General features: G+C 33.3%; 2 protein-coding genes across 4 annotated transcripts in view; both read right to left on the bottom strand.

Moving 5' to 3' along the window:
- Nucleotides 1-196: 196 nt before the first annotated feature.
- LOC111714636 (uncharacterized) lies at nucleotides 197-4,978 on the bottom strand (the record flags this gene model as incomplete). Its single annotated transcript, XM_023489780.1, is given in 6 exon segments — nucleotides 197-282; nucleotides 2,166-2,299; nucleotides 2,586-2,676; nucleotides 3,551-3,685; nucleotides 4,475-4,554; nucleotides 4,759-4,978. Coding segments are annotated over 6 exon segments (746 nt in total), but the record flags the coding sequence as incomplete, so codon positions are not given.
- Nucleotides 4,979-5,516: 538 nt separating this feature from the next.
- The window catches only part of LOC111714637 (mucin-12), a 53,925-nt gene continuing 36,116 nt past the window's right edge, over nucleotides 5,517-23,325 (bottom strand). Inside the window, exons 2-18 of one of the 3 annotated variants that reach the window (XM_023489782.1) lie at nucleotides 20,149-20,237; nucleotides 19,459-19,562; nucleotides 19,172-19,295; nucleotides 17,761-18,014; nucleotides 17,162-17,201; nucleotides 16,306-17,085; nucleotides 12,072-12,221; nucleotides 11,143-11,390; nucleotides 10,562-10,929; nucleotides 10,416-10,501; nucleotides 10,202-10,334; nucleotides 9,663-9,834; nucleotides 8,331-8,370; nucleotides 8,201-8,244; nucleotides 7,510-7,585; nucleotides 6,655-6,787; nucleotides 5,517-6,374 (exon numbers count right to left, since the gene is read on the bottom strand). In XM_023489782.1, the coding sequence (XP_023345550.1) occupies nucleotides 5,533-6,374; nucleotides 6,655-6,787; nucleotides 7,510-7,585; nucleotides 8,201-8,244; nucleotides 8,331-8,370; nucleotides 9,663-9,834; nucleotides 10,202-10,334; nucleotides 10,416-10,501; nucleotides 10,562-10,929; nucleotides 11,143-11,390; nucleotides 12,072-12,221; nucleotides 16,306-17,085; nucleotides 17,162-17,201; nucleotides 17,761-18,014; nucleotides 19,172-19,295; nucleotides 19,459-19,562; nucleotides 20,149-20,237 (3,683 nt within the window). In that variant the 3' untranslated portion in view covers nucleotides 5,517-5,532. The remainder of the gene's footprint in view (nucleotides 6,375-6,654; nucleotides 6,788-7,509; nucleotides 7,586-8,200; nucleotides 8,245-8,330; nucleotides 8,371-9,662; nucleotides 9,835-10,201; nucleotides 10,335-10,415; nucleotides 10,502-10,561; nucleotides 10,930-11,142; nucleotides 11,391-12,071; nucleotides 12,222-16,305; nucleotides 17,086-17,161; nucleotides 17,202-17,760; nucleotides 18,015-19,171; nucleotides 19,296-19,458; nucleotides 19,563-20,148; nucleotides 20,238-23,325) is intronic. The other 2 variants (XM_023489783.1, XM_023489784.1) reach the window with 2 other exon arrangements.

Genomic DNA, 23,325 nt, shown 5'->3' on the forward strand with positions numbered 1-23,325 from the left:
AAACATGACAGTAGCAGACGACTTGAAAGTCGTCTTTTATCATTGAAGAAATTTGCGACATTTATTCCTATACCTAACTTTAGACGTACAATTCTAAAATCAACGATCACAAAATACCCCTAGTCTTGATACTTTCATGTTACGTGGGACACCACCCTGTATCGAGTTTTACACGAGGCTTTCTAAAATATTCGACCTGGACCTGTTCATCTCGTAAACCATCTCCTCCGTCAACATCGCCTGCTTTGCCTTGCTCCTAGAGATCTTCCGACGCTTGGATAACTAAACAAATACAGTTAAACCAGAACTTCGGAGCCAGCGAAAGAATTAATAAAATGTCGTCTTGACAATTTTTCAATGGGTTTTATATTATCATACCTAAATTTCAGTTATTGTGAATAAATAGCCATAAAATATGAGGGAACAGTGTTTAAGGGCTCCATATAATTATTTAATTAAAAAACTAAATGAAAAACTAGAAAGCTCTAATGTTCTACTTTAAGAATCTGCCAAAAAATTTCAAATTTGCAAAATCCAGTTATAAAGTAAAAATGTATGCAAAAAAAATGTCAAAAAATGATTTATTATACATTTTTAAAAAGCCATTGACCATGTCATTCAAATATGCAAAAAAATTTGCAAAATTTTAAATAACCTGATGTGTAATTAATAAAAACTAAAAATGTGCAAATTTCTTTTGACGGGCTGTATGCTGGAAATTGCAATTTTTTTTTAGAAAAACAAGGGTAATCATATGCTTTCCAAAAAGCTGAACTGAACTGAAAGCGGGTCAAAACAAAGATTTAGTTTGTCACAGGGAAAAGTAGTCATTCAAGCATTTAGCATAAAAACCCGGTTTTAGACCTAAAGGGAGGGCTATGGGTATTTACAATAAGCCAGAAAATGTCAACAGCCTCAGACCAATACTTTTTGAGTTGTGTAAAAAAAACACAGGGGGAGGGAAATTGCCCCCCCCCCCCCAGCTGGCATAGGGTTAAATGGACTGTACAAGTATTTGTAGAATGACATGTCTGATTCACAAGCTTTGTCTGATAAAAAAAGAATGGAATTTCCAAGTTTTTTCTCTCTAAGATTTATAATTTTCAATTGTTGTTTCGCTGTACTATTGTGACTTAGGGGAAATTGTTTGTGCTTAGCACCTTTTAGGCTAGAAAACCAACACTGTTTTCCACATCATTAGAGGTTTAAAAGGTAGCGTTGAGAATCTAAGATATACCGTTGAGAATCTAAGATATACCGTTGAGAATATAAGAAATATCGTTGAGAATTTAAGATATACAGTTGAGAATCTAAGATATACCGTTGAGAATCTAAGATATACCGTTGAGAATCTAAGATATACCGTTGAGAATCTAAGAAATACCGTTGAGAATCTAAGATATACCGTTGAGAATCTAAGAAATACCGTTGAGAATCTAAGATATACCGTTGAGAATCTAAGAAATATCGTTGAGAATCTAAGATATACCGTTAAGAATCTAAGATATACCGTTAAGAATCTAAGAAATACCGTCGAGATTGAGAATCTAAGATATACCGTTGAGAATCTAAGATATACCGTTGAGAATCTAAGATATACCGTTGAGAATCTAACATATACCGTTGAGAATCAAAGATATACTGTGAGAATCTAAGAAATACCGTTGAGAATCTAAGATATACCGTTGAGAATCTAAGATATGCCGTTAAGAATCTAAGATATACCATTGAGAATCTAAGATATACCATTGAGAATCTAAGAAATATCGTTGAGAATCTAAGATATACCGTTGAGAATCTAAGATATACCGTTGAGAATCTAAGAAATACCGTTGAGAATCTAAGATATACCATTGAGAATCTAAGAAATACCGCTGAGAATCTAAGATATACCGTTGAGAATCTAAGAAATATCGTTGAGAATCTAAGATATACCGTTAAGAATCTACGATATACCGTTGAGAATCTAAGATATACCGTTGAAAATCTATGATATACCGTTGAGAATCTAAGAAATACCGTTGAGAATCTAAGAAATACCGCTGAGAATCTAAGACATACCGTTGAGAATCTAAGAAATACCGTTGAGAATCTAAGAAATACCGTTAAGCATCTAAGATATACCGCTAAGAATCTAAGATATACCATAAATAATAATTGTTTACCATTGATATTCCAAAGATGATAACGAAGGCTAGAGATGCCAGTCCTATAACAACTACGGCTATTCCCCACTGTGGTAATAATTCATCTTCTTCTTCTTCTTCAGTTGATGGTTCAGCATTTAGCCCTCCAACAACTTAATCAGTGTTATTTTAATTTAGTTTATTTTATACAGATCAAAGTAAATAAGGAACTAAAAAATATACACTACAATATTATACAATATGATTATTTTTAGATTTTCGGGCTTCCAGAAAAAGCTGAGAAGTTTTATTATTATTTATGTTTATTCTTAACATCTGTTTTCCTTTTACTATGTCAAATTTTAATCCTGAGCGAAGATTTATGCTAAAAAAATAAAACCAAAAACTATCGTTTTTTGGTTCGTTATCCCAAAATATATACTTTTAAATCAATATTACCTATAAAATCACTAAATTTTGCATCTATTTCTAGGTTTCCGAGCATATTTCCTGTTCTATCTGCTTCAACTGCTACAATGTCCTTCAAATCCTGAAGAAAACCAATCTTGTTAACTTTGAACATTAAATCAACACATCAGCTGCATGTATTTTTTTCTGCTACGAGACCAGTTTGAATTGCACCCCGCGACCCCAGGTTTACGTACGATGTGAGGAGGCAGAATGTACGGAAGCTTAAGCCCGAGTATAACTGCACCCCGCTTGACGGTACTGCACGTTGCTTGGCTCGCTCCGGGTATAATGACCATATCACATCAATTGTGTTTTTCAAGAAAAGAGCAAAATAATTAATTAAAACTTTCATACAATTAAATTATTGTAATTTTAAGTTGTAACAAATGTAACAATGCCTTGTTTTTAAAATAAACATAGAATTGGTTTATGATTAGTTTTGTGTTTTCCCGTCCATGATTTTTTGCAGTTCTTATGAAACCTAAAACTAGCAGGATTAACCAATTTCTACTTTTACACTGTAGTTTACAACAGTTGCTTCATAAATCTAGGGTCACAACCAAAGAGAATAGAATATATATATATTCTATTCTCTTTGGTTACAACAAGTGGGTTAGTGAGGTAAACCTGCAGGGAGTAAGGAATAGAAGGGAGATATAACTGACGCGGTTCGCCCTACCATATGATTTTACATGCTTTGCAGACGGTACTCCAATTGTATAAGAAATATTCAGAATAGGTTATTGTATACGCGGTAATTGTACATCAGATAAATATTTCTCATTCAAATGGAGTACCGTCTGCAAAGCATGTATAATTATATGGTAGGGCGAACCGCGTCAGTTATATCTCACTCTATTCCTTACTCCCTGTGTAAAACCCAAGGCAAAGGCGTTCCGGTCTGGAAACAATTGATGCTTAATTGTCCCATCTGTCTGGATGATTCTGTTTACCTGCGTCGTGATCGGAGATTCTAGTTTATCAAAGAGAACATAATAATCCACTATAATGGATCCTCTACTGAAGGTTTCTATCTGAATATCTATAAAGTTCCCTGATAGATCTGAGTTCCTGTACAGGTTTACCAACTGAAACAAAAGCAAATGTTTTTGAAGAACCTTGTAAACGGATTGTTCACTTTTGAAAACTATCTTGATCGTGCCCGGCGTTGCCCGTAGAATTAAAAACACAAATTTTGAAAAAAAATATTTTTTAGTCTATTACCCCTCACGCACCCATAGGTTTCCTTAACAAAAATAGCCCGTTTGGACAGCAAAAGCTGACACATATGAATATATATATGTATGAAGTAACAAAAATCAAATTTTGAAAGAAAAAAAACATTTTTAGCCTATGTTAATCCAACAGTAGCCATGGGTTTCCTTAAAAATTTCAGCCAATTCGGTCCATCCTTTAGGACAGCTACATCTTTTCACTTCCCCCTCTTTGTTTAAACCATTTCAACGCAATGTTTGACATAACCTTGAAAATTATAAGTTTACATGAAAAAATGCGCATTTAGTTCTGAAATGTATTATTGAAGGGTGAAAACGGAAAAAATATATTTCCTTTCAAATTGTCAAGCAATCGATATTTATTCGAGACAAAGATAATTATTAATGTGTTTTCCAATTAATTTAAATCGTCTCAAATAATTGTTTTTAATGTCGTAAATTGTGTTTAAATGGTGTAAACACTAGGGGAGGTGTCTGGTAGGATGCACCGGAAAACATAGATTTAAAATTTACCAAAATTCACTTTCAGAAATTCAGGAAAAAAATTTATTACTTTTTCAGAGTTTTGTGAAAAGGACTTGAGGTGCATTCAAAACGACATTAATCAATAGTTTTTAAATTAAACTTTTGTTAAAATCTCACCTCTTTTTTTATTTGGAATGCCAAATCCTGCCAATCTCTAGTATATGGATCCAGTAGAGTATCCGTCCAGTTCCTTCCTCCTGATATTAAATGTTATCATGCACAAACTTCAAATTTTAATTACGCTAACTTCTTCATGAAATACAAATAGACTAGAAATAAACTTTGGCCATATCTTGTACAATCTACAATGTAACTATAAAAGTAGAAAAAGTACTTTAAGCACTCTTAAAACTTGAAAAAAAAATAAACAGAAACATCTATCGCCAATATTCTGAACTAACCTGTTACTCTGAGCTGTGCAGCCAACTTGCAAGAATCCCCGCAAACTCCCGGAGTAGTATTTCTTGGACGGGTTGTTGTAGTTGTGGTTGTGGTTGTGGTCGTGGTTGTTGTTTCGGTTGAGGTGGATGTTGTTGGTGTTGCTGTTGTTGAAGGAGCTTCAGTTGTTGGTGGTGAGGGCCATCCAGTAAACTCTGTTGTTGATCTGAACAAGAATAACATGTCAAAGTACTATAAAAAAGTCCAAATCTATATATATATATACTTTGCTTGTCTGGCTGTCTGTTTGTTTGTATCCGACAAACGTCCAAATGGCTTGACAGATTGTGTGAGACTTTGCATTACAAAAAGTTGTATCCAAAACCTTTTGATTTTTGTGCAATTTTAAAATTGCGCGAAATTTTTTTGAAAATTCGCGAACTTTTTTGTTATTGTTTTTTTTTAGAAAAAAGGTAGAGAGGGATCGAGGCGGGGGATAGAAGACGTGGTAAAAAGTAGGAAGTACAGGTAACTCAGGATAAGAAGGGAAGAAAGTTTGATATAGTGAGATTATCATGCTATTACTATAGGTGCTATGAATGGTAAGTAAAAAAAGACTACAGACGCCACTTACAGATTTTAGTCCGTCTTATTTTTGAGTTCCAATGTTCCCTGGAACTGTAGTATAATTCTAATATAATCCTAAATTGTCCACTGGATGGAGCAACTGGGTTTTGGGACGAAAAATTCAGGGTTCATTTCATCATATCGTCATACCATGTTGGACGTTAGATGTCTTACCTGGTTGGAAACTTGAGGGTTATCTTTTTTGTTTGTTTATCAGCAGGTACTACAGGAATAGGTAGGTCAGGAGAATATCCTTCAGGTAGGAAGGAAGCATCAACTTCCGCAAACTTGAAGTCTTTAGGAAGTAAAGACGCAGGAACTTCAACTGGTTCAAGCTTGAAGTCTTTCGGAAGCAAAGACGCTGGTACTTCCACTGGCTCTAGCTTGAAATCTTTTGGAAGTAAAGACGCTGGTACTTCCTCAGGTTCTAATTTAAAGCCTTTCGGAAGCAAAGACGCTGGTACTTCCACTGGCTCTAGCTTGAAGTCTTTCGGAAACAAAGACGCTGGTACTTCCTCGGGTTCTATCTTAAAGTCTTTAGGAAGCAAAGACGCTGGCACTTCTTCGGGTTCTATCTTAAAGCCTTTAGGAAGCAAAGATGCTGGCACTTCCTCAGATTCTATTTTAAAGCCTTTAGGAAGCAAAGAAGCTGGCACTTCTTCGGGTTCTATCTTAAAGTCTTTAGGAAGCAAAGACGCTGGCACTTCTTCGGGTTCTATCTTAAAACCTTTAGGAAGCAAAGATGCTGGCACTTCCTCAGGTTCTATCTTAAAGCCTTTAGGGAGCAAAGACGCTGGCACTTCCTCGGGTTCTATCTTGAAGTCTTTAGGGAGCAAAGACAATGGAAGATTGTCCTGTTCGATCTTGAACCCTGCAGGGAGAAGGGACGAGTCTAGTTCGTCCTGTTCTATTTTGAACCCTGGCGCTGGCTTGACAGCTGATGGTCTCCTCGAGGAATATTTACCAGAAGGACGGAACCGGTTTTTATCCTCTTCATCTTCATCGTCAGACCCTGGATAAATGTTAATTCAGTTTTCTTAAAATATTTAGAATATGTTGGAAAACACAACACTACAAAGATCAAACTCTCGGACAGTAAAATGATTTTTTAATTTAAGTTTTAATTTCTAACTGCCTTTTTTCAATTAGGATTACAGGTATCTCTACAAAAAGAAGCTGTGTTTTTAAACCTGTATTTGTTCCCATGGGATTGTGTATCAATGCTGGTAAAAATAAAAAATTGAAATCGAAAGTCGTCTTCTTTGTTTTGATAAATACGATGACGACCCTACCTGAGGCTGATGATTCCTTGAGAAGGTTTTGTATATCAACTTCCTTTAAATTCTCCAAGAGCTCACGGAGTAGAGCATCACTCTCAGCACTCACACTAGATCTAGTACTAGCCTTGAAATCAGCAGGAAGCAACTAAATCAATTCAAATAGATTAATTCAAATAGATCAATTCTTACAAATCAATTCAGATAGATCAATTCTTATAAATCAATTTAGATAGACCTATTCAGATATATCAATTCAGATAAATCAATTCAGATAGATCAATTTAGATAGATCAATTCAGATAGACAAGTTCAGATAGATCAATTCAGATAGATCAATTCAGATAGATCAGTTCAGATAGATCAATTCAGATAGATCAATTTAGATGGATCAGTTCAGATAGATCAATTTAGATAGATCAGTTCAGAAAGATCAGTTCAGATAGATCAATTTAGATAGATCAGTTCAGACAGATCAATTCAGATAGATCAGTTCAGATAAATCAGCAGTAGCATAGCAGTTAAAAAACTATTTAGAGAGTGTCTCGAAGTTCGTAAATAAAGCCATTTAACAACATATAAACCGAATTTAGGAAACCCTTCGAAAGTTTACCGCATCTACCGACTATATCAATACAATGAAGACGACATTTTATTTCAATTTTGATTTATATCAAGCAGTTAAATAGCATGGATAGAAGTCAAGAGAAGTTTTCAATTAAAATATATTCTCTTTGTTTATTTGTAAAATTGTAATTAAAAAAAGGTTTTTAACAATCAAAGCTTAAATAAAAACGTCGTCTTCATTGTACTTGAAGATTTTTGAGAAACCCAAGAAATAAACTAAATTTATTAAATGGATGTTTTTACCCCGGAAACGTCGTCACTCTTGATCGGGATCTTGGCCAAGTCCGTCTTGAATCTGTCCTGATAACTGGAACTTATTCTAAAAACATAATTGTTAAAGGTGATGATCACCAAACAGTTTAAAGGAGCAGAATACGACAAATATTTTGATTAAAGGGACTGTAAGGATAATTTCAAGCGACCTCCTATTTAAAGAAATGCATCCCCGATTCACAATGCTACCTTTAAACCTTGGACTTAACAAAAATGACGGAATTTTTTGGCTTTTTGAACAACATTTAAGATATACGCACTGAGTTCTCTGTCCTTCGATGATCAGTCGAAGGTTTAAAGGGTACCATTGTGAAGCAGATGCGCTTCTTGAAATGGAAGGTCACTTGAAATTAAGCTTACAGTCCCTTTAAAGGTGATGTTCACCGACAATTACCAGTATATACATTATCAGTTATATACAAATGCCATGCTTAAAGGGAGTGTTTACAAAATAATTAAAAAGTACATAGGATTGGATGAATGAAAAGGTGTACACTGTACCGGATTACATGATTAAATCAAGAAGTCTATAGAAATTTGAATTTTTGATCAAATAAAAGGTTTTGTACCGTATACATGGTAGAAGAGTTAAATTTAGTTCTAAGATTTTTTTGCAAACTATTTATATAAAATCTTGCATCAACTAATATATTTTTTTTACCTATTAGTTTCTGGCAGCTCTTTCTTTTCATCTTTCTCAAGAACCTAGACAAAAGTTTAATTTTAAATTAGAAAAAAAAACAATTATTTTGTGAAAAAAATCTGAATTTTTGAGTGTGTTGTGTTCTCACCTCTTGAGTAGTCTTCTGTATATTAGCTCTCAATCTGTCCCTGAATAAGGTTTTGATGAAAAAATGTTTACTAAAAATATGCAGACTTCAGGTTTTATGTTCACAGGAACAACAATAATGATAATAATAATAGGATATAAATGTTACTGATCATTTCATGCTTTACTATTATTATTATTATTATTATTATAATTATTACAAACTGAAGTGCCCGGCTTTGCCAGTGGAATTAAAAAAATCTAATTAAAAAAATTTAGAAAAAAAAATTGAATATAAAATGCAGAATAAAAAAAATAGCTTTTAGTGGAATTAAAAAAAATTTAGAAAAAAAATTTGAATATAAAATGCAGAATAAAAAAAATTCGCTTTTGTTTCCCTCGGCATACCCCTGGGTTCCCTCAAAAAATATCAGCCCATTCGGTCCAGCCGTTTGGCCGGCTTATAGGAAACATATATTGTTTTATTATGAAAACCATATTAAATAATTGTATTTGTCTCTAGTGTTCCCCTTCTCATATAAAATGCAAAAATGTTTCTAAATCTTGATTTGATCTTGTTCTCTTCGGTTTGATGTTAACAAACTGATTGATCTAATTTTTGCTAAAGTGACGGTGTCTAAAAATCTTAATGTGCATTCAACAGCAATCAAACAAACGGAAAAACTATATAACAAACATACAACTATAAAACTTTAGTAAATAGCAAACAATCCAACCACAAAACTATAGTTTATAACAAACAAACTGTATAATCGTGGCAACATAACAAACAAACAAACTGTCTTACTACACTACAGAACAAACAAACAAACTGTTTAACTATACAATATAGCAAACAAATCGTTTAACTGTACTATATAACAAACAAACTGTATAATCGTGGCAACATAACAAACAAACAAACTGTCTTACTACACTACAGAACAAACAAACAAACTGTTTAACTATACAATATAGCAAACAAATCGTTTAACTGTACTATATAACAAACAAACTGTATAATTATACTTTGTAGCAAACAAACAAACTGTATTACTACACCATAGAACAAACAAACAAATAAACACCAAAACTACACTATATAGCAAACAAATCAACTCTAAGTTTTTCTCGCAATTTCATAAGTTTTTTGGTCATTTGAAATTTGGTCATTAATGATCTTAGAATATCCAAAGTAAAAAATACACAAATACTAAAATACCGGCTCTTCATCCACTTCTGCTGTATTTGTTCAATCCTAGATTCCTTCCTGATCTTTCCGCAGATTCAGAAACATTTTTCCTCATTTTCATGTTTCAATGATTTGTGTAATTATACTTGAAATATTTAATACCTCAATGATGTTTTGTCTGATGAAACAGGTTTATCAGCAAATGAGACAGATGAATCAGTGGAGTCTTCAGAATCAACTGATTTTTCAGAATCAGCTGATTGTTCAGAATCAGCTGATTGATCAGTTGTTGGTGGATCAGTGGCACCTCCAGCTCGGTGAACAAATAAATCCTCTGAAATCCAAATGTTATTTGTTTTTGTTTTGAATTTGTTTTTGACAATTAAGTTTTCAAAAGACAGCAGATTTATTTTTCAAAAAAAATATGCAAGAAAAACAGATTTTTCAGTAAATTTGCAACATAATTTACTCCCTTTTCCCCCCACGCAACTCCCTAATTCCCAATACCCCCTCCCCTCCTCCCTCTCTTTAACGTTACACCACTCCCTCCCAGGATTCCTAAAACATTTCTAAGGTCAGCTTCATAATTACAGGTGGACGGGTTCAAAACGCAGTTTGACGGATTTTCTACGAATCCATCTTGGAGATTTCTTGTGAAACGTTTTAAGTAAATATCATATTGTAACATAGGGGCTTCATTCCTAGAGAGTTTGGCCTAAATGATGTTGTCGTTGATCTAGTGGTTGTTGGTTCTGTGGTACGAAGCGTAAACAACCTTAATCTCTCTGTGGTTGTTGTTGATGTTGTGGTTGATTCCGTTGTTGAGTCCTGATCCTGTGAAAAAAATATTGTAAAGCTAAAAAATGAATCTGGAAACGTTTTTTTTTTACAAAAGTATTATGTCAGAATACTTACATGATGATTATGAAGAGCCCATGGATCAAGATTAGAGGCAAGTTGATCCAATTTATTAAATATACTTTCGCTTGACTCCACTGTTTCTAAAAATATAAAAAATTTTATTTGTCATGACTTTTTCATTCATCATAATGAAGAACTACCTTTGGTGGATGACGTTGTTGTTATTGTTGTTGACGGTGTTGTTGTTGTTGTTGTCAACTCAACCTGTGTAGTGTCCGGCTGTTGAACCGTTGTTGCAATGTCCAGCTCTGAAACTCCGCTAGTTGAAGTCTCCAGTTCAGGAGATGCTACCGTTACAGTCTCCTCTTCAACAACATTTTCAGTTTCAGTAGACATATCTTCTTTCGCAGCAACAGTTGGGACAAAATTTGTTGTTGGTAGAAACTGATTAACTGTGGTAGAAAGAGGAGGAAGGGGAGTAAGCTGAAAATGTTTAACAGTTGTGGAACTTGATTCCGTTGACGGATTTTCAGATGATTCCTTGTCGTTCAAAACAGTGGGGAAAAATCTAAATATGAAAACATGATCATGACTTATCAACCCCTCATAGACCGGTTTGCCTCAAATTTTTAGTGGGGAACTCTTTAAGCTACACAGGAATGTACTTAGCTTTGCTTAACAATTCTAAGTTGACTTTAAATTCTAAACTGGAGGTTAAATCTAAATTTAAATTTCATAGAACTTCTTTTTTCAAAATGTCACCAAATTCAAATATTTTTACCTGGATGGAACGGTTGGAATGAATTGTACTCTGGTAGTTTGTGTGACCGACGGAGGATTGGAAAAATCGATTTCAGATTCAGTTTTAGATTCAGTTCCAGGATTCTCCTCGTCAGTAGTGTCCTCTTCTATCTTGGATACAGTTGTCTCAACAGGAGCATTCTCTCCAGTGGTGGTTAGAGTAGGATCAAGGGTGCTTACAGCATCATAATCTTCATAATCTTCATCGTAAATGTCGTCTTCCTCGTTCTGAATATATAATAGATAAATAGTTTTTTACTTAAAATCCGCAAATTGTAAATCGGATGCAAAAATCATTCCAATAACGTGCAATATGTATACATTTACAATACAGGATTTCAGTTAAATTAAAAGCAACATTTGTGTAGTTTGCAAGACAGCCTTCTTAAATGGACTGAAGAGGTATTATTAAGTGACCATTTATTAATTGAGTTCCAAACCCGATTCACAATGGTAGCATTTAAACCTGCGTCGGAAAAAAATGATGAAGATATCCATGTTTTTCTAGCTGAAAATTTATAATATTCAATTTGGGATTCCTTGCGGATTTATGCATCAGAGGCAATGCAATTAACATAGTTCAATACTTGTTGTTCAGATAAAGGTATACATCCCCATAGTTTCAGTAGAAGTAAATTTTTCCATTTACTGTTAGCGCTGATATAAGGATTTATCTCTAATGAGATAGATAGAAAGATAGTTGTTACCGCTAGGCAATTTCTATTGGTTCAGAATAGGCACCAAACACATGACTGAACCCTGATTGGATCAGGCACTAATGGACTCGGCATACTAGAGTGACATGGTACCGTTGTGAATCGGGATTGCAAACCGTACGTTAACAGTCCCTTTAACTTGTTTACATTGACCCCCCTGAAACAGATTGTTTGTAAAAGTACTTGAATTAACCTGAATATCACTGGTGGTTGCACTAAATACTTGCTCCGAGCTGGTGGACCCGGCCTGGGTAACCGATTCCTCCTCTACTGAAGCCTGCACGTGGGCAAGTAGAGTGTGATGAGTTTTCTGAGGGTTACGGTTAAATCCATGCTCTCCTAGCTAATTGTTAGTTCGGTTAGTTATGTTAATTATTATTTGATTAGTAAAGAAAACTCCTGAAGTTTACATGCGTATATTAAAAATCTATAAAATTTAGAATACAAAATAATATTAAATTAGCACAATAAATCATGCATAATGCATATATTAATGTTTACTGTAAATGGTAGATTTTATAAATGGAAGTGTCTAAATTTGGAGTTACAGGGTTTCCACCGAACTTTACACAGTTTTGCGCAAAAATGTAAACAGCAAAAACGCAGAACAATTGCACGAGCAAAATTTTGATAGCTGACTGGCGGACTAAATTAATTAATTCAGAAATGATTCTGTTGGACATTAATGCAATTTGTGAAATAAACTTTGTTTGTACAATTAGTTTAATGAAGCAATAATCTGAAATTACCTAGTAAATTTAAATCATTAAATGTTGCATCATTTTCATAGAAAAACTATTGGGATCTGATTAAAGGAAAGAAAGGGAGAGACCTGAAACTTTAAAACTTTTTTAAAAAATCTAAATAAAAGAAAAAAATTTCCTTTTAAGATAAATTCAAAGAATTTGTAAGGAAGAAATAGTGTTTTGAAAACAATAATGAAATCAGTTCCTGTGTATTCAAACATACTAAATAGTTCACACAGTATTGAATCTAAATTAAAAGAAATTGAGGCGAAATTTTAATCAACCCTATATTTGTAAAGTGGCATGTAAAGTGGCATGTAAAGTGGCATGTAAAGTGGCATGTAAAGTGGCATGTAAAGTGGCATGTAAAGTGGAACGTAAAGTGGCATGTAAAGTGGCATGTAAAGTGGCATGTAAAGTGGCATGTAAAGTGGCATGTAAAGTGGTATGAAAAGTGACATGTCCGATTCAAAACGATAACCTATAATGCCTCAGAATCAATGTGTTAAACATTTTTTAAATACTCAAAATATTTACAGTGTAACATTGTGAATCGGTCATGCCACCTCTTAATAAATGGAGAGTCTACATTCCAGTTAAAGCTTGAAAACCCTAGTTCCCACTAAAACAAAAGAAACCAAAATTTAAGAATAATCCTTGTCATCTTATCTCACCCTATCACTTCCCAACCCTGTGAAAATATAACAAAGACTAATTTATCTCACAATTTGTAAATTTTAACAATTAACCTTTGTGATAAAAAAACAGGGCAAAAAGAAAACTTTTCATGACTTGGTAAATAATCAGGCTAAAATTGTGCTAATAATGATTATTTTCCAACAATTCATGATGATCATTTTCTTTGGGTTTGACAGGAGTCAAGAGATCCTGAGAGGGTTAAATACAGAATTTTATTTAAAGGTGGTAGAGGGGGGTAATGAGGGGTAGAGGGGGGTAATGAGGGGTAGGGGAGGTAGAGGAGGTAGAGGAGGTAGAGGGGGTAGAGGGAGTACAGGGGTACAGGGGTACAAAGGGTACAGGCAGTACAGGGATACAGTGAATACATTCGGTACAAGGAATACAGGGGATCCAGGGAGTACAAGGGATACAGAGGGTAGGGGGGTACAGGGGCTTATTCATTTGTCGCTGTTTCAAATCACCCCCCCTTGCCTTTTCTTCCCTCTTCTTTTGATTAAGTATACACTGTGACTTTCCGGAGGGCAGTTTTTGCAATATTTGACTGATGTGTCGAATTTAAAAATTGCAAAGCTAACAATGCCATGGGAGGAGAGGGGGGGGGTGTAGTATTCGGGGTACTTCAATTTTTGGTAGAAGATTTGTCAAACCTTGTTTTTGGGGCCGTGGGAGGTGAATGAATCATGTATACTTTCCAGAGAAAAATCTGATTCATTTCATTTTGTAAATTTGCAAAGAAAATTTATTTTGAAAAGTTTAAACGTTAAACCCTTGTCTTTCTCTGTTTTTGCTACATTTTGACCTTTTCTGGAAATATTTGTTTGTTATGAATGATTCAAGTTTATTGCAAGATTTATATAATTTAAATTAGCAGATTTTAAGGTTTTCATAATTTTTTTGTAAACTGTCTACTTTTAATATTTTACATGTTGAATGATATGTATTTTCTAAGTCGTTGCCCCAATTTTATTCAAAAAATGAAAATATCCCTCTTACAAAATTCTCCAAAACAAGTTTTTAAACATACTATATAATTCTGATGAAACAGAAAAGAGGGAAAACGCATAATTTATAGTTTTATGCATAATGCTGTAAATTTAACGACTGCAAATATTATGCAAATAATCAATAAAAGTCTAACTGGTTGATTTAAATTGGGCTGGGACAGGAAGAGTATATATATATGTAGATATGTTTGTAGGATACTGAATTAAAACTAAAGGGTTGCTTAAAATATTTAGAGCTCTATCTAAATAAAAGTCTTTTAACAGTGGCACCTTTTTTTGCATATAAAAGACGCAAATAATTGAAACCCCATCTTTTGAAGTACCCTGGCAAATTTCTACAAAACTTTAAACTTTAAATGCCCTGGTTTTCCGTGAAAAAAATTGCTTTAAAATTCCAATAAAAAATTGACTTAAATTAAAGGATTAGCTCAAAAATGTCAGCCATTTTGGTACAGCCGTTTGGCCAGCTATAGCTAACATATATGTGGGAGTGAAGAGCTTTATTATCTAAAATACTATAAAAGCAAAAAGTTCTATTTCTTAGCAAACCTAAAACTATTTAGGAATTCTAGGGTTAGGGATACTGGTGTTAGTAATTTAGTAATTGTCCAAACAATGAGATACAAAAAACATGAGAGATATGCTTTCCAAATACATAAATTTTACCACACCATGTATATAACATAAACAGTCTAATAGAAATTCGTGTCGTCTTTGTCTAGTCTTGGCTAAGAAATATCGAAAAATATTTAAAAATAAGAGTTATACAAAATAAAAAACTAAAGTGGCGCTTTTACATTAAAGACTGAATAGAGACGACATTCTTTCAGTTTTATATTATAATCAAAAATGTGATTTACAAAAGACTGTGTTATTTTAGATACCTTTGTTTCTTGTAACTCACTGCAATGGACCATGTACAATGTACATTGTACTGTTTGTACATTGTAAAATCTATAACTAAGCATTCTCAAAGGCAAGGTTTACAATATGTTCAGGAATCCGTTTGAGTTCTGAGCTATGAACTCCTGTATTGTGGATATCTAGATCAATGCTTGATCTAGATCTTTTGTTAATCTGCAGATTAATTTTCTAATGATGATTCATTAGACAACATTGTAATCGTACCCAGTCAAGGGTTGTAAGGAGGAATAACTGAAATAAAGAAATTGATCCTTAAATTAAAAATGCACACAATGAATATCAAAATCAAGCGATCGCAGTATGAGTAATGAGTATCCAACATAAAGTTCCTAGCTCTGCACAATCTAGATATACATATTGTATATTCTGCATATGAAAATATTCTTACTGAGAAAGAGTTTATATTTTAGTTTGGCGAATTAGGACAGCCCATGAAGGATAAATATAAACAATAACAAAGGTTATTATACAATATATATAGATTTATAGATATATAAAATATATAGATATATTATATATATATATGGAACAGTAAAAGATAAACTATATCCCTCTCTTTATATTGCATAATCCCATGTCTTTGTTTTTACACAAACATAAGAAATTAATCTTATAGTTTTACAAAAACAATTACATAACAATTAAACGTTAAACCTTTAAAAGGAAAAATACAGAACAATTAGTCTTACATTTATAAAAACACTTTTTTTAAAGAATATATTTCTGGAAAGGACTGTCGACGTAACTTTTATGAAAAACTGATGGAAATATCCTTGTTTTCTATTTGAAAATCGATAATTTTCTACGGTTCTGTGTAATAGTGACTATTAGATTCATGAAGCAGAGACAAGGAAGGATATTGACAGAAATGATATATTTTCAAAATAGTAGATATCCTCCTTATTGTTACTCAGATTAAGGGTTAAAAGGGTATCGTAGTGAATCGGGTATGTAACTTTTAACTAATGGGCTACTTGAAATCTTGAAATTACGTTGACAATCTTGAAAAAATGAAAAGAAAAGTTTCATGCATAAAAATGTCTGACTAGCTTACCGTGTTGATCTCAATATTAGGTTGGGTCTCAAGGGTGGTCGGAGGCTCTGCATCATTAGCTTCCTCCTCATAATCGTCCACTTCGTTTCCGGTCGGACGAATTCGTCGCCGTCCGGTCAACCTTGGACCAGTCACGGTCGGTTTCCGCCCGCTGGTGAACTCTCCCTGGATCCGGTTTATCTTCCGTCTTCCAGAAAGATTAGATCTACGATCTTCCTCTTCGAACTCCGGGGTTTCAGTTTCAAGTTCTTCTGCTCCGGACTCTTGTCCAACCTTCTGTCGTCTTCGTTTCCCGCTTGGGACAATCCTGTTTCCGGTTAGTGTTGACGGAGTTCTGCTCCGGGGTCCTGTAACTCTAGGAGCAGACGGAGATGTGCCCGGACCTGAACCCGGAGAAGTAAACCTGGATCTAACCCTGGACCTGGATCCGGTCAGCTCCACCTCCTCCTCCCCCTCCTCCTCATTTTCTTCAATCTTATCATCATCTCGGAAAACAATCTTCACTCGTCCTCTGCTCCCTGTCTCATCAGAGCCTGGTCTTGCCCTCACTCGTCCTCGTCCTCGCCCGCCGGTAAAATCGTCTCCTGGAGACGAAAACTCTGGTTTTCTGGTTTGTGGGAGCTGTTCCAAGGAGCTAAGAGACGAATCTTCTACTGGTATTCGGACTGTATGACTATTTTGAAACTGTTGTTCCTCCAATGGGGTTCGAGGGGAGAAGGGTTTAGGTTCGTCCTCCAATGTGATACGAGGAGGTGGGAAGAAAGGAAGGGAACGAACATCCTAAAAAATAATCCAATTTTTCATAAAAATTATCAAAATCAAAAAGTTTTTCTTTTTTCAAGAAATAAAAGTTTACCTGTGGATTTAGCCCTCGTATATTTGTATTCTCACTTGGTCTAAACAAAAATTTAATATTAAAAANATTAAAAAAATTTAACCCGATATTAAGCAAAAAATAATAAAGTATACATAAATTATGCAATCTTTGACTTTTTTTTGTAAATTGCTCATTTTAAAAACCAAACATTTGTGTAATTTGTTCAGAAATTATTAATCTTATCGTTAAACGTTTTTTTGACCCATAGATTATGTGTCCTAAGGATTAGCTGAATAATTGATAAATTGATTAGTTGAATAATTGATAAACTTACTTAATCATTGATTAATTAATCGATTAATTGATCTATTAATAAACTGGTCAATTAATTAATTGATTAACTGGTAAAATGATTACCTGATTAATGTATCTACTCGATTAGATTAATAATTGATTAATTGATCAATTTGTTTCTTAATTAATCAATAAACAGATCAATTGATTAGCTTATATATTGCCAAATTGAAAATTGATTAATAAATTGATTAATTTATTGATTGATTAATTGCTGAATTAATCAATTGATAAACTGATGAATTAATCGATTGGTTAATTAATTAATTGTCTCAGAAAAAAACCTGAACTGCTGAAAGCTAGTAACTGCCGGGACAGTTGGAACATTATCAAATATCGGTCTGGCGGAGGGTCCAGAGAGCGGGGCGGATGGAGCAGGGGCAGATGAAAACCCTTGGACCGGGTCTGGAACTCCAGGTTGGAACTGGAACCCCTGGAACCTCGATGGAGCTTGAGGTTCTGGATTAAACCTGGTTGGTTGAGCAGGAACAGGTTGCCGAGGAACAAAGGAAAATTGTTGTTCTGACGTCACAGATCCCTAAACATAAATATTAAACAATGGTTGATCAAATAGTGGATAATGTCATTTTCAGTCTACAGAGTGGTTCGTTTAGATATAGCGCCCGATTCACAGTAGTACCCTTGCAACCTTTATCTACGTAACAATGATGATGATATGATAGTTTTTTATCTTGGTAAGAGATAAAGCTTGTCTATTTTCTACCTTGTTTCTGCATGACACTGCTATAATGGAGAAACCGCAGTTAGAAACTGGTAAAACTAAAGCCAAGGATATTTCCATCATTACTTACTTAAATTAAATTGAAATTCCCTTAAAGTCCAAATAAAAATGTATAAAATGTCTAAAATTTTTTTAAGTTTGAAAAAAAATGATAAAAAATAACAAAAACAATTTTTTTTGGTGTTGCCTATGCGTTAAAAAAGTGAATTTACAACAAAATGGTTTGATATATTCCGTATATAATTATGTATGCTATGTGCGTACTGCCTATTATTATGATAAATACTGGCAAAAAACTGCTTTCTATACAAACAATACTAACTATAGGGTGTGGTTTGTCTGTTTTTGGTATGAACAGGAGTGAGGGGAGGGGGTACCTTCTTAAATTATAAATAAACATTATTTGCATAGAAGATGAAGATGTAGATATTATATTTACGAGCCAGGAATACAGTGTTAATTGAACACGAATATGAAATCAGAAATAAGAATATAAACAAGAAGGAATAGGTACATGTATTTAAAACATATTCAAGATAAGGAATATGTACATGTATTTAAAAACATATTCAAGATAAGGAATATGTACATGTATTTAAAACATATACAAGATAAGGAATATGTACATGAACATACATTATTAATAAAAAGTCGTCATCATTGTATTGATATAATCACCGACCATTGGATAAATTTTAAATCTAGGTGAGGGTTATGTCACGAACCTAGATACCGTGCAGTTTACTGTGCAGTAGTACACGTAGTACGCGTTTTTAAATACAAATGGAATTAAGATCATGTGTATGTATTATATATTATATATATCATAATACAAAAATTAAAATTGAAAAAAAGACCCAAGAAGTTTAAAAAGAATTGAAACAAAAAATAAAATGAAAGTTAAATGATAATTCAAAGTATTCTACGAAACAACTGTAAAGTATAAAGCTCACCTGCGGAAAGTTTGTTATTCGGAAATCTTGGGTAAAAGTTGGATTGCTCCGGATATCCGGAAAATTTTGAGAGCTGGCACTTCCGCTCCCAGTGATACTGCTGGCCCCGCTAATGGGGTTGGAGCTAGAATTATTGCATTTTAACTCAAAACATTATTTTTAAAAACTGTTCAAACATTATATTTTAAGAAATTAATATTTACGTCATTTTATTCTAGATATTATAGACTTGTTTTATGCAGTCGTGAACCAAACTATACAGGATGCAGTTTTCATAATGCAATTTCCTAAATTGTTGTTGTTGTGTAAATTGTTGTTGGCCAAACTGTTGTTGTTGTTGTTGTTGACCAAATTGTTGTTGTTGTTGTTGAGTAAATTGCTGCTGACCCGACTGAAAATTACAAATATAGAAATGTCCTGCCAAGAAAGAGGTGTTATACATTTGAAAAAAAGCTAAACAAATAAGGGAGCAATTTTCATGTAAGTTATATAAAGAAACTCTCTGTGTACTCGAATATAAATTTCTAAAATGGATAAAATTAGATTTTAAAGAAACAGTTTAAATTGTGTAGAAAGTTCAAAAAGTTTGTTTAAAGGAACTGTTGACATAATTTCAAGAGACCATCCATTTACGTAGTGGTGTGTCCGACTCACAACGGTTTCCTTTAAATCTTTGTCCCATCAAAAATTAATGAGCCATTAATTTTCTAGAAGTAAATTAATCATTTTCAATTATAAGTTCTTTTTAAAGGTTCCTTGTGAATATATACCACAGAAACATTGATGGAAAATGTCAGAAATAAACACTTTTTCAAGAAAAATAGGAAATCTTTAATTTTTTACTCGATTTAAGCTATTCTGTGGGGACGGTTGTGAATCAGACCTACCACTATTGTTTAAATGAAGGATCACTTGAATTTTCGTCTGTTGTCCCTTTTTAAAGATCTAATAATCTAGAATTTCGAGTGTGAATGTACCTGAGGTTGCCTGCTGGCGAATGGGTTCCTAAACTGCCCAGGGTTGAAGAATGTGTTGATGCCATTGATGAAGGGTTGAAAGAACGTACCTGAAATCCATCCATCAATCAATCAATCAATCAAATCTGCTGATACGGAATATTAGAAATAGTATATTTTGAGGAACAACAATAAAGAAATTCAAAATATTCCAGATATGTCCTGCTTATTCTTCAGCAAATTCAAACCAATATACATTTTAAGAGCTATTTATTAACAAACAAGGCTGCAGCAGAACATTATGCGGTGCATTCGCGCGACAACAAAAACTTTCCCAATCATTGCATTATGTCAACTAATCAAGGTTCAGGATAGATTAATTCATCTACATTGGTAAGGGAAGGGGGAGGNGCACTGGGGCACTGGGGCACTGAGGCACTGAGGCACTGGGGCACTGAGGCACTGAGGCACTGGGGCACTGGGGCAGTGACTTGAGACATTTTAATTAAATTCGAACTATAGATTCAACGATTTACTTCTTCACAATTCCAACTTCAACATTAAGAACAAATTTTAAAAAGCATTTTTAAATGCACAGATATAAGGTTCATAGGGTACAGACCTAAACTTCACATATTTGAAAACCCCTTGAAACATAAAATGTGTAGAATTGATGTTAATATTTGTCGAAAATTAAAATATTTATTACTTAAAGGAATTGAGTCTTTGCCACAAAGTCATATTTTTTTGTTCCATATATCTTAGCAACCTGATGGTGTAAACCTTTAATATTTCAAACTTAGATTATTTAATCCAACAGAATTCATAGTTTGAAATATTAAAGGTGTTCGAGATTTGGTTGGAAAGATGTAAGGATTAGAAAATCAAAGTTTGTGGCAAATACTCAATTTCTTTGTCCTGCTTACTTTTTCAAAGCCTTTAATCCTCCTCAATTAATTAAAAAATAAGAAGGTAAAACCAGAAGGGCGGGGAAATAGCCCAACCGGTATAAGGGTAGAGTTAACCCATGTTTATTGACTGATGAGGATCGAGAGATCTGAAACAATTTGTATTAATAAATATGAAAACTGAGAAGCTGTTCTGATTATTGCTTTATAGTTAAGGGTAGAAATATATATTTGAATAGCTCTAATCTGAAACAACAAACACCACTATCACGTCGTACATATCATTTTTCAAGTGAGCTGAGTTTTCAGATTTGGTATTTATTAAATGCGTACATATCATTTATCAAGTGTGCTAAGTTTAAAGATTTGTTATATTAAATGCGTACATATCATTTTTCAAGTGTGCTATAAGTTTTAAGATTTATTATATTAAATGCGTACGTTTGCATTCATGGGAATTTGTAAAAGAATGTAGTTTGATATTATCATTTGTGTATATAATTGTGAATACACGCATAATAAAGTCGTGATATAAGACTCCAACATTGAGGATTTATAACTGCTTGGTTCCCTAGTAAATACCGAAGAGTTGGCCTAGAAATCAATATTTACGTCATTTTATTCTAGATATTATAGGAACACGGGCTTTTTAGGATAATTCATTAGATATTTGAAACAATTCAACATTTTACAAGATCCATTTTTCAAGATCCATTTTACAAGATCCATTTTACAAGATCCAAATTATGTTTATCCCTTTTATGTTCTCAGTTAAAGGGATTGTTCATGTTTTATTAGAAAATCCTTTTCCTGCAATACACATTTATTTTTAAAAAATGGTGATATCCTTGTTTTTCTCTCTGGAAATTGGGACTGGTGAATTTCTAAAGCAGAGGTGTAAGAATATTGCCAAGATTTATGTTTTAAACCAGAATGAAAATGTTACGTTAAAAATTCCTATTTTTTAAAATTATAGCATTATTATGGAAAGGACGGGGGTAGTGGGGAGCGAAAAGGATGGGGGTATTAGACATATATGCGGTTGGAAACCATCAACCAATATTTATCCAAAGCGAATTCATCAGTCATTAATAAAAATAAAATCTGGCAGATTTATAATATTTTATATAGTAATTAATTACAAATTGTGGCAGAGTTAAGGTCAAAGAAGGAAAGAGAAAGTTTGCATATTTTTTATGAAACTTAGTTTCAAAACACAAAAAATAATTTTTTATATTTATTTTGGTTTTCTGTGAGAAATTAAACGTTATATTTTCAACATATTTTATCTTAGAATTTTTTATCCAGCTTTCTAATATTAATCTATCTTTCTGATCTTTCTATCTTTATATGTATAATCTATCTATCTATATGTGTATAATCTATTCATCTATCTTCATATAAATAATCTATCCATTTTTTTAAGATCTGTATAGTGTATATCTAGATATATATTCTATCTATCTATCTATTTATCTATCTATCTATCTATCTATCTATCTATCTATCTATCTATATTCTTCTTATTCTTATCTCCTAAAACCTTTAGTTATGTATGAGAAGGGTATAATCTGGGACCTATTTTAAACATATTTTTAACCTGACCTTTCCCCCCCGTTAACCAATTCTGCACCTTTTCATATTTGCACTTGCAAAACAATATTCGGATAAAAGGTTCCAAAGGTTAGGGTTGCGAAACGTTGAGAAAAAATTAGTTAATATCAGGACATATTTGTTAGTTTGATGTTTATTTTCAATCTTTATTTAGAGGGATTGCACTTTGTTTGTGAGAATTAATAGATGCAAATAAACTCAGATTTTTTTAATCCCTAAACTTTACAACAAAGTGTCGTAGACCTTTAATATTTCAAACTATGAGTTCTGTTATATTAAATTATCTAAGTTTTAAATATCTAAATAAGTTTACAACAATGAGTTTCAAAAACAGAGATTGGAAGACTCAATTCCTTAAAAAAACGAGATCTTCATTTTTAATAGTTTCAAGTTTTGAACAGAATATGCGGTTGCGTAGTAAATATTTTATTTTTGTGAATGAGAATGTATTGGCGCACATCCTCTATCATTTTCTTATACTTTACTGGGGCACTGGGGCACTGGGGCACTGTGAGGCACTGGGGCACTGAGGCACTGGGGCACTAGGGCACTGGGGCAGTGACTTGAGACATTTTAATTAAATTCGAACTATAGATTCAACGATTTACTTCTTCACAATTCCAACTTCAACATTAAGAACAAATTTTAAAAAGCATTTTTAAATCATAGATATAAG

Source organism: Eurytemora carolleeae, unplaced genomic scaffold, assembly GCF_000591075.1.
Source record: "Eurytemora carolleeae unplaced genomic scaffold, Eaff_2.0 scaffold1608, whole genome shotgun sequence".
Taxonomy (NCBI): Eukaryota; Metazoa; Arthropoda; class Copepoda; order Calanoida; family Temoridae; genus Eurytemora; species Eurytemora carolleeae.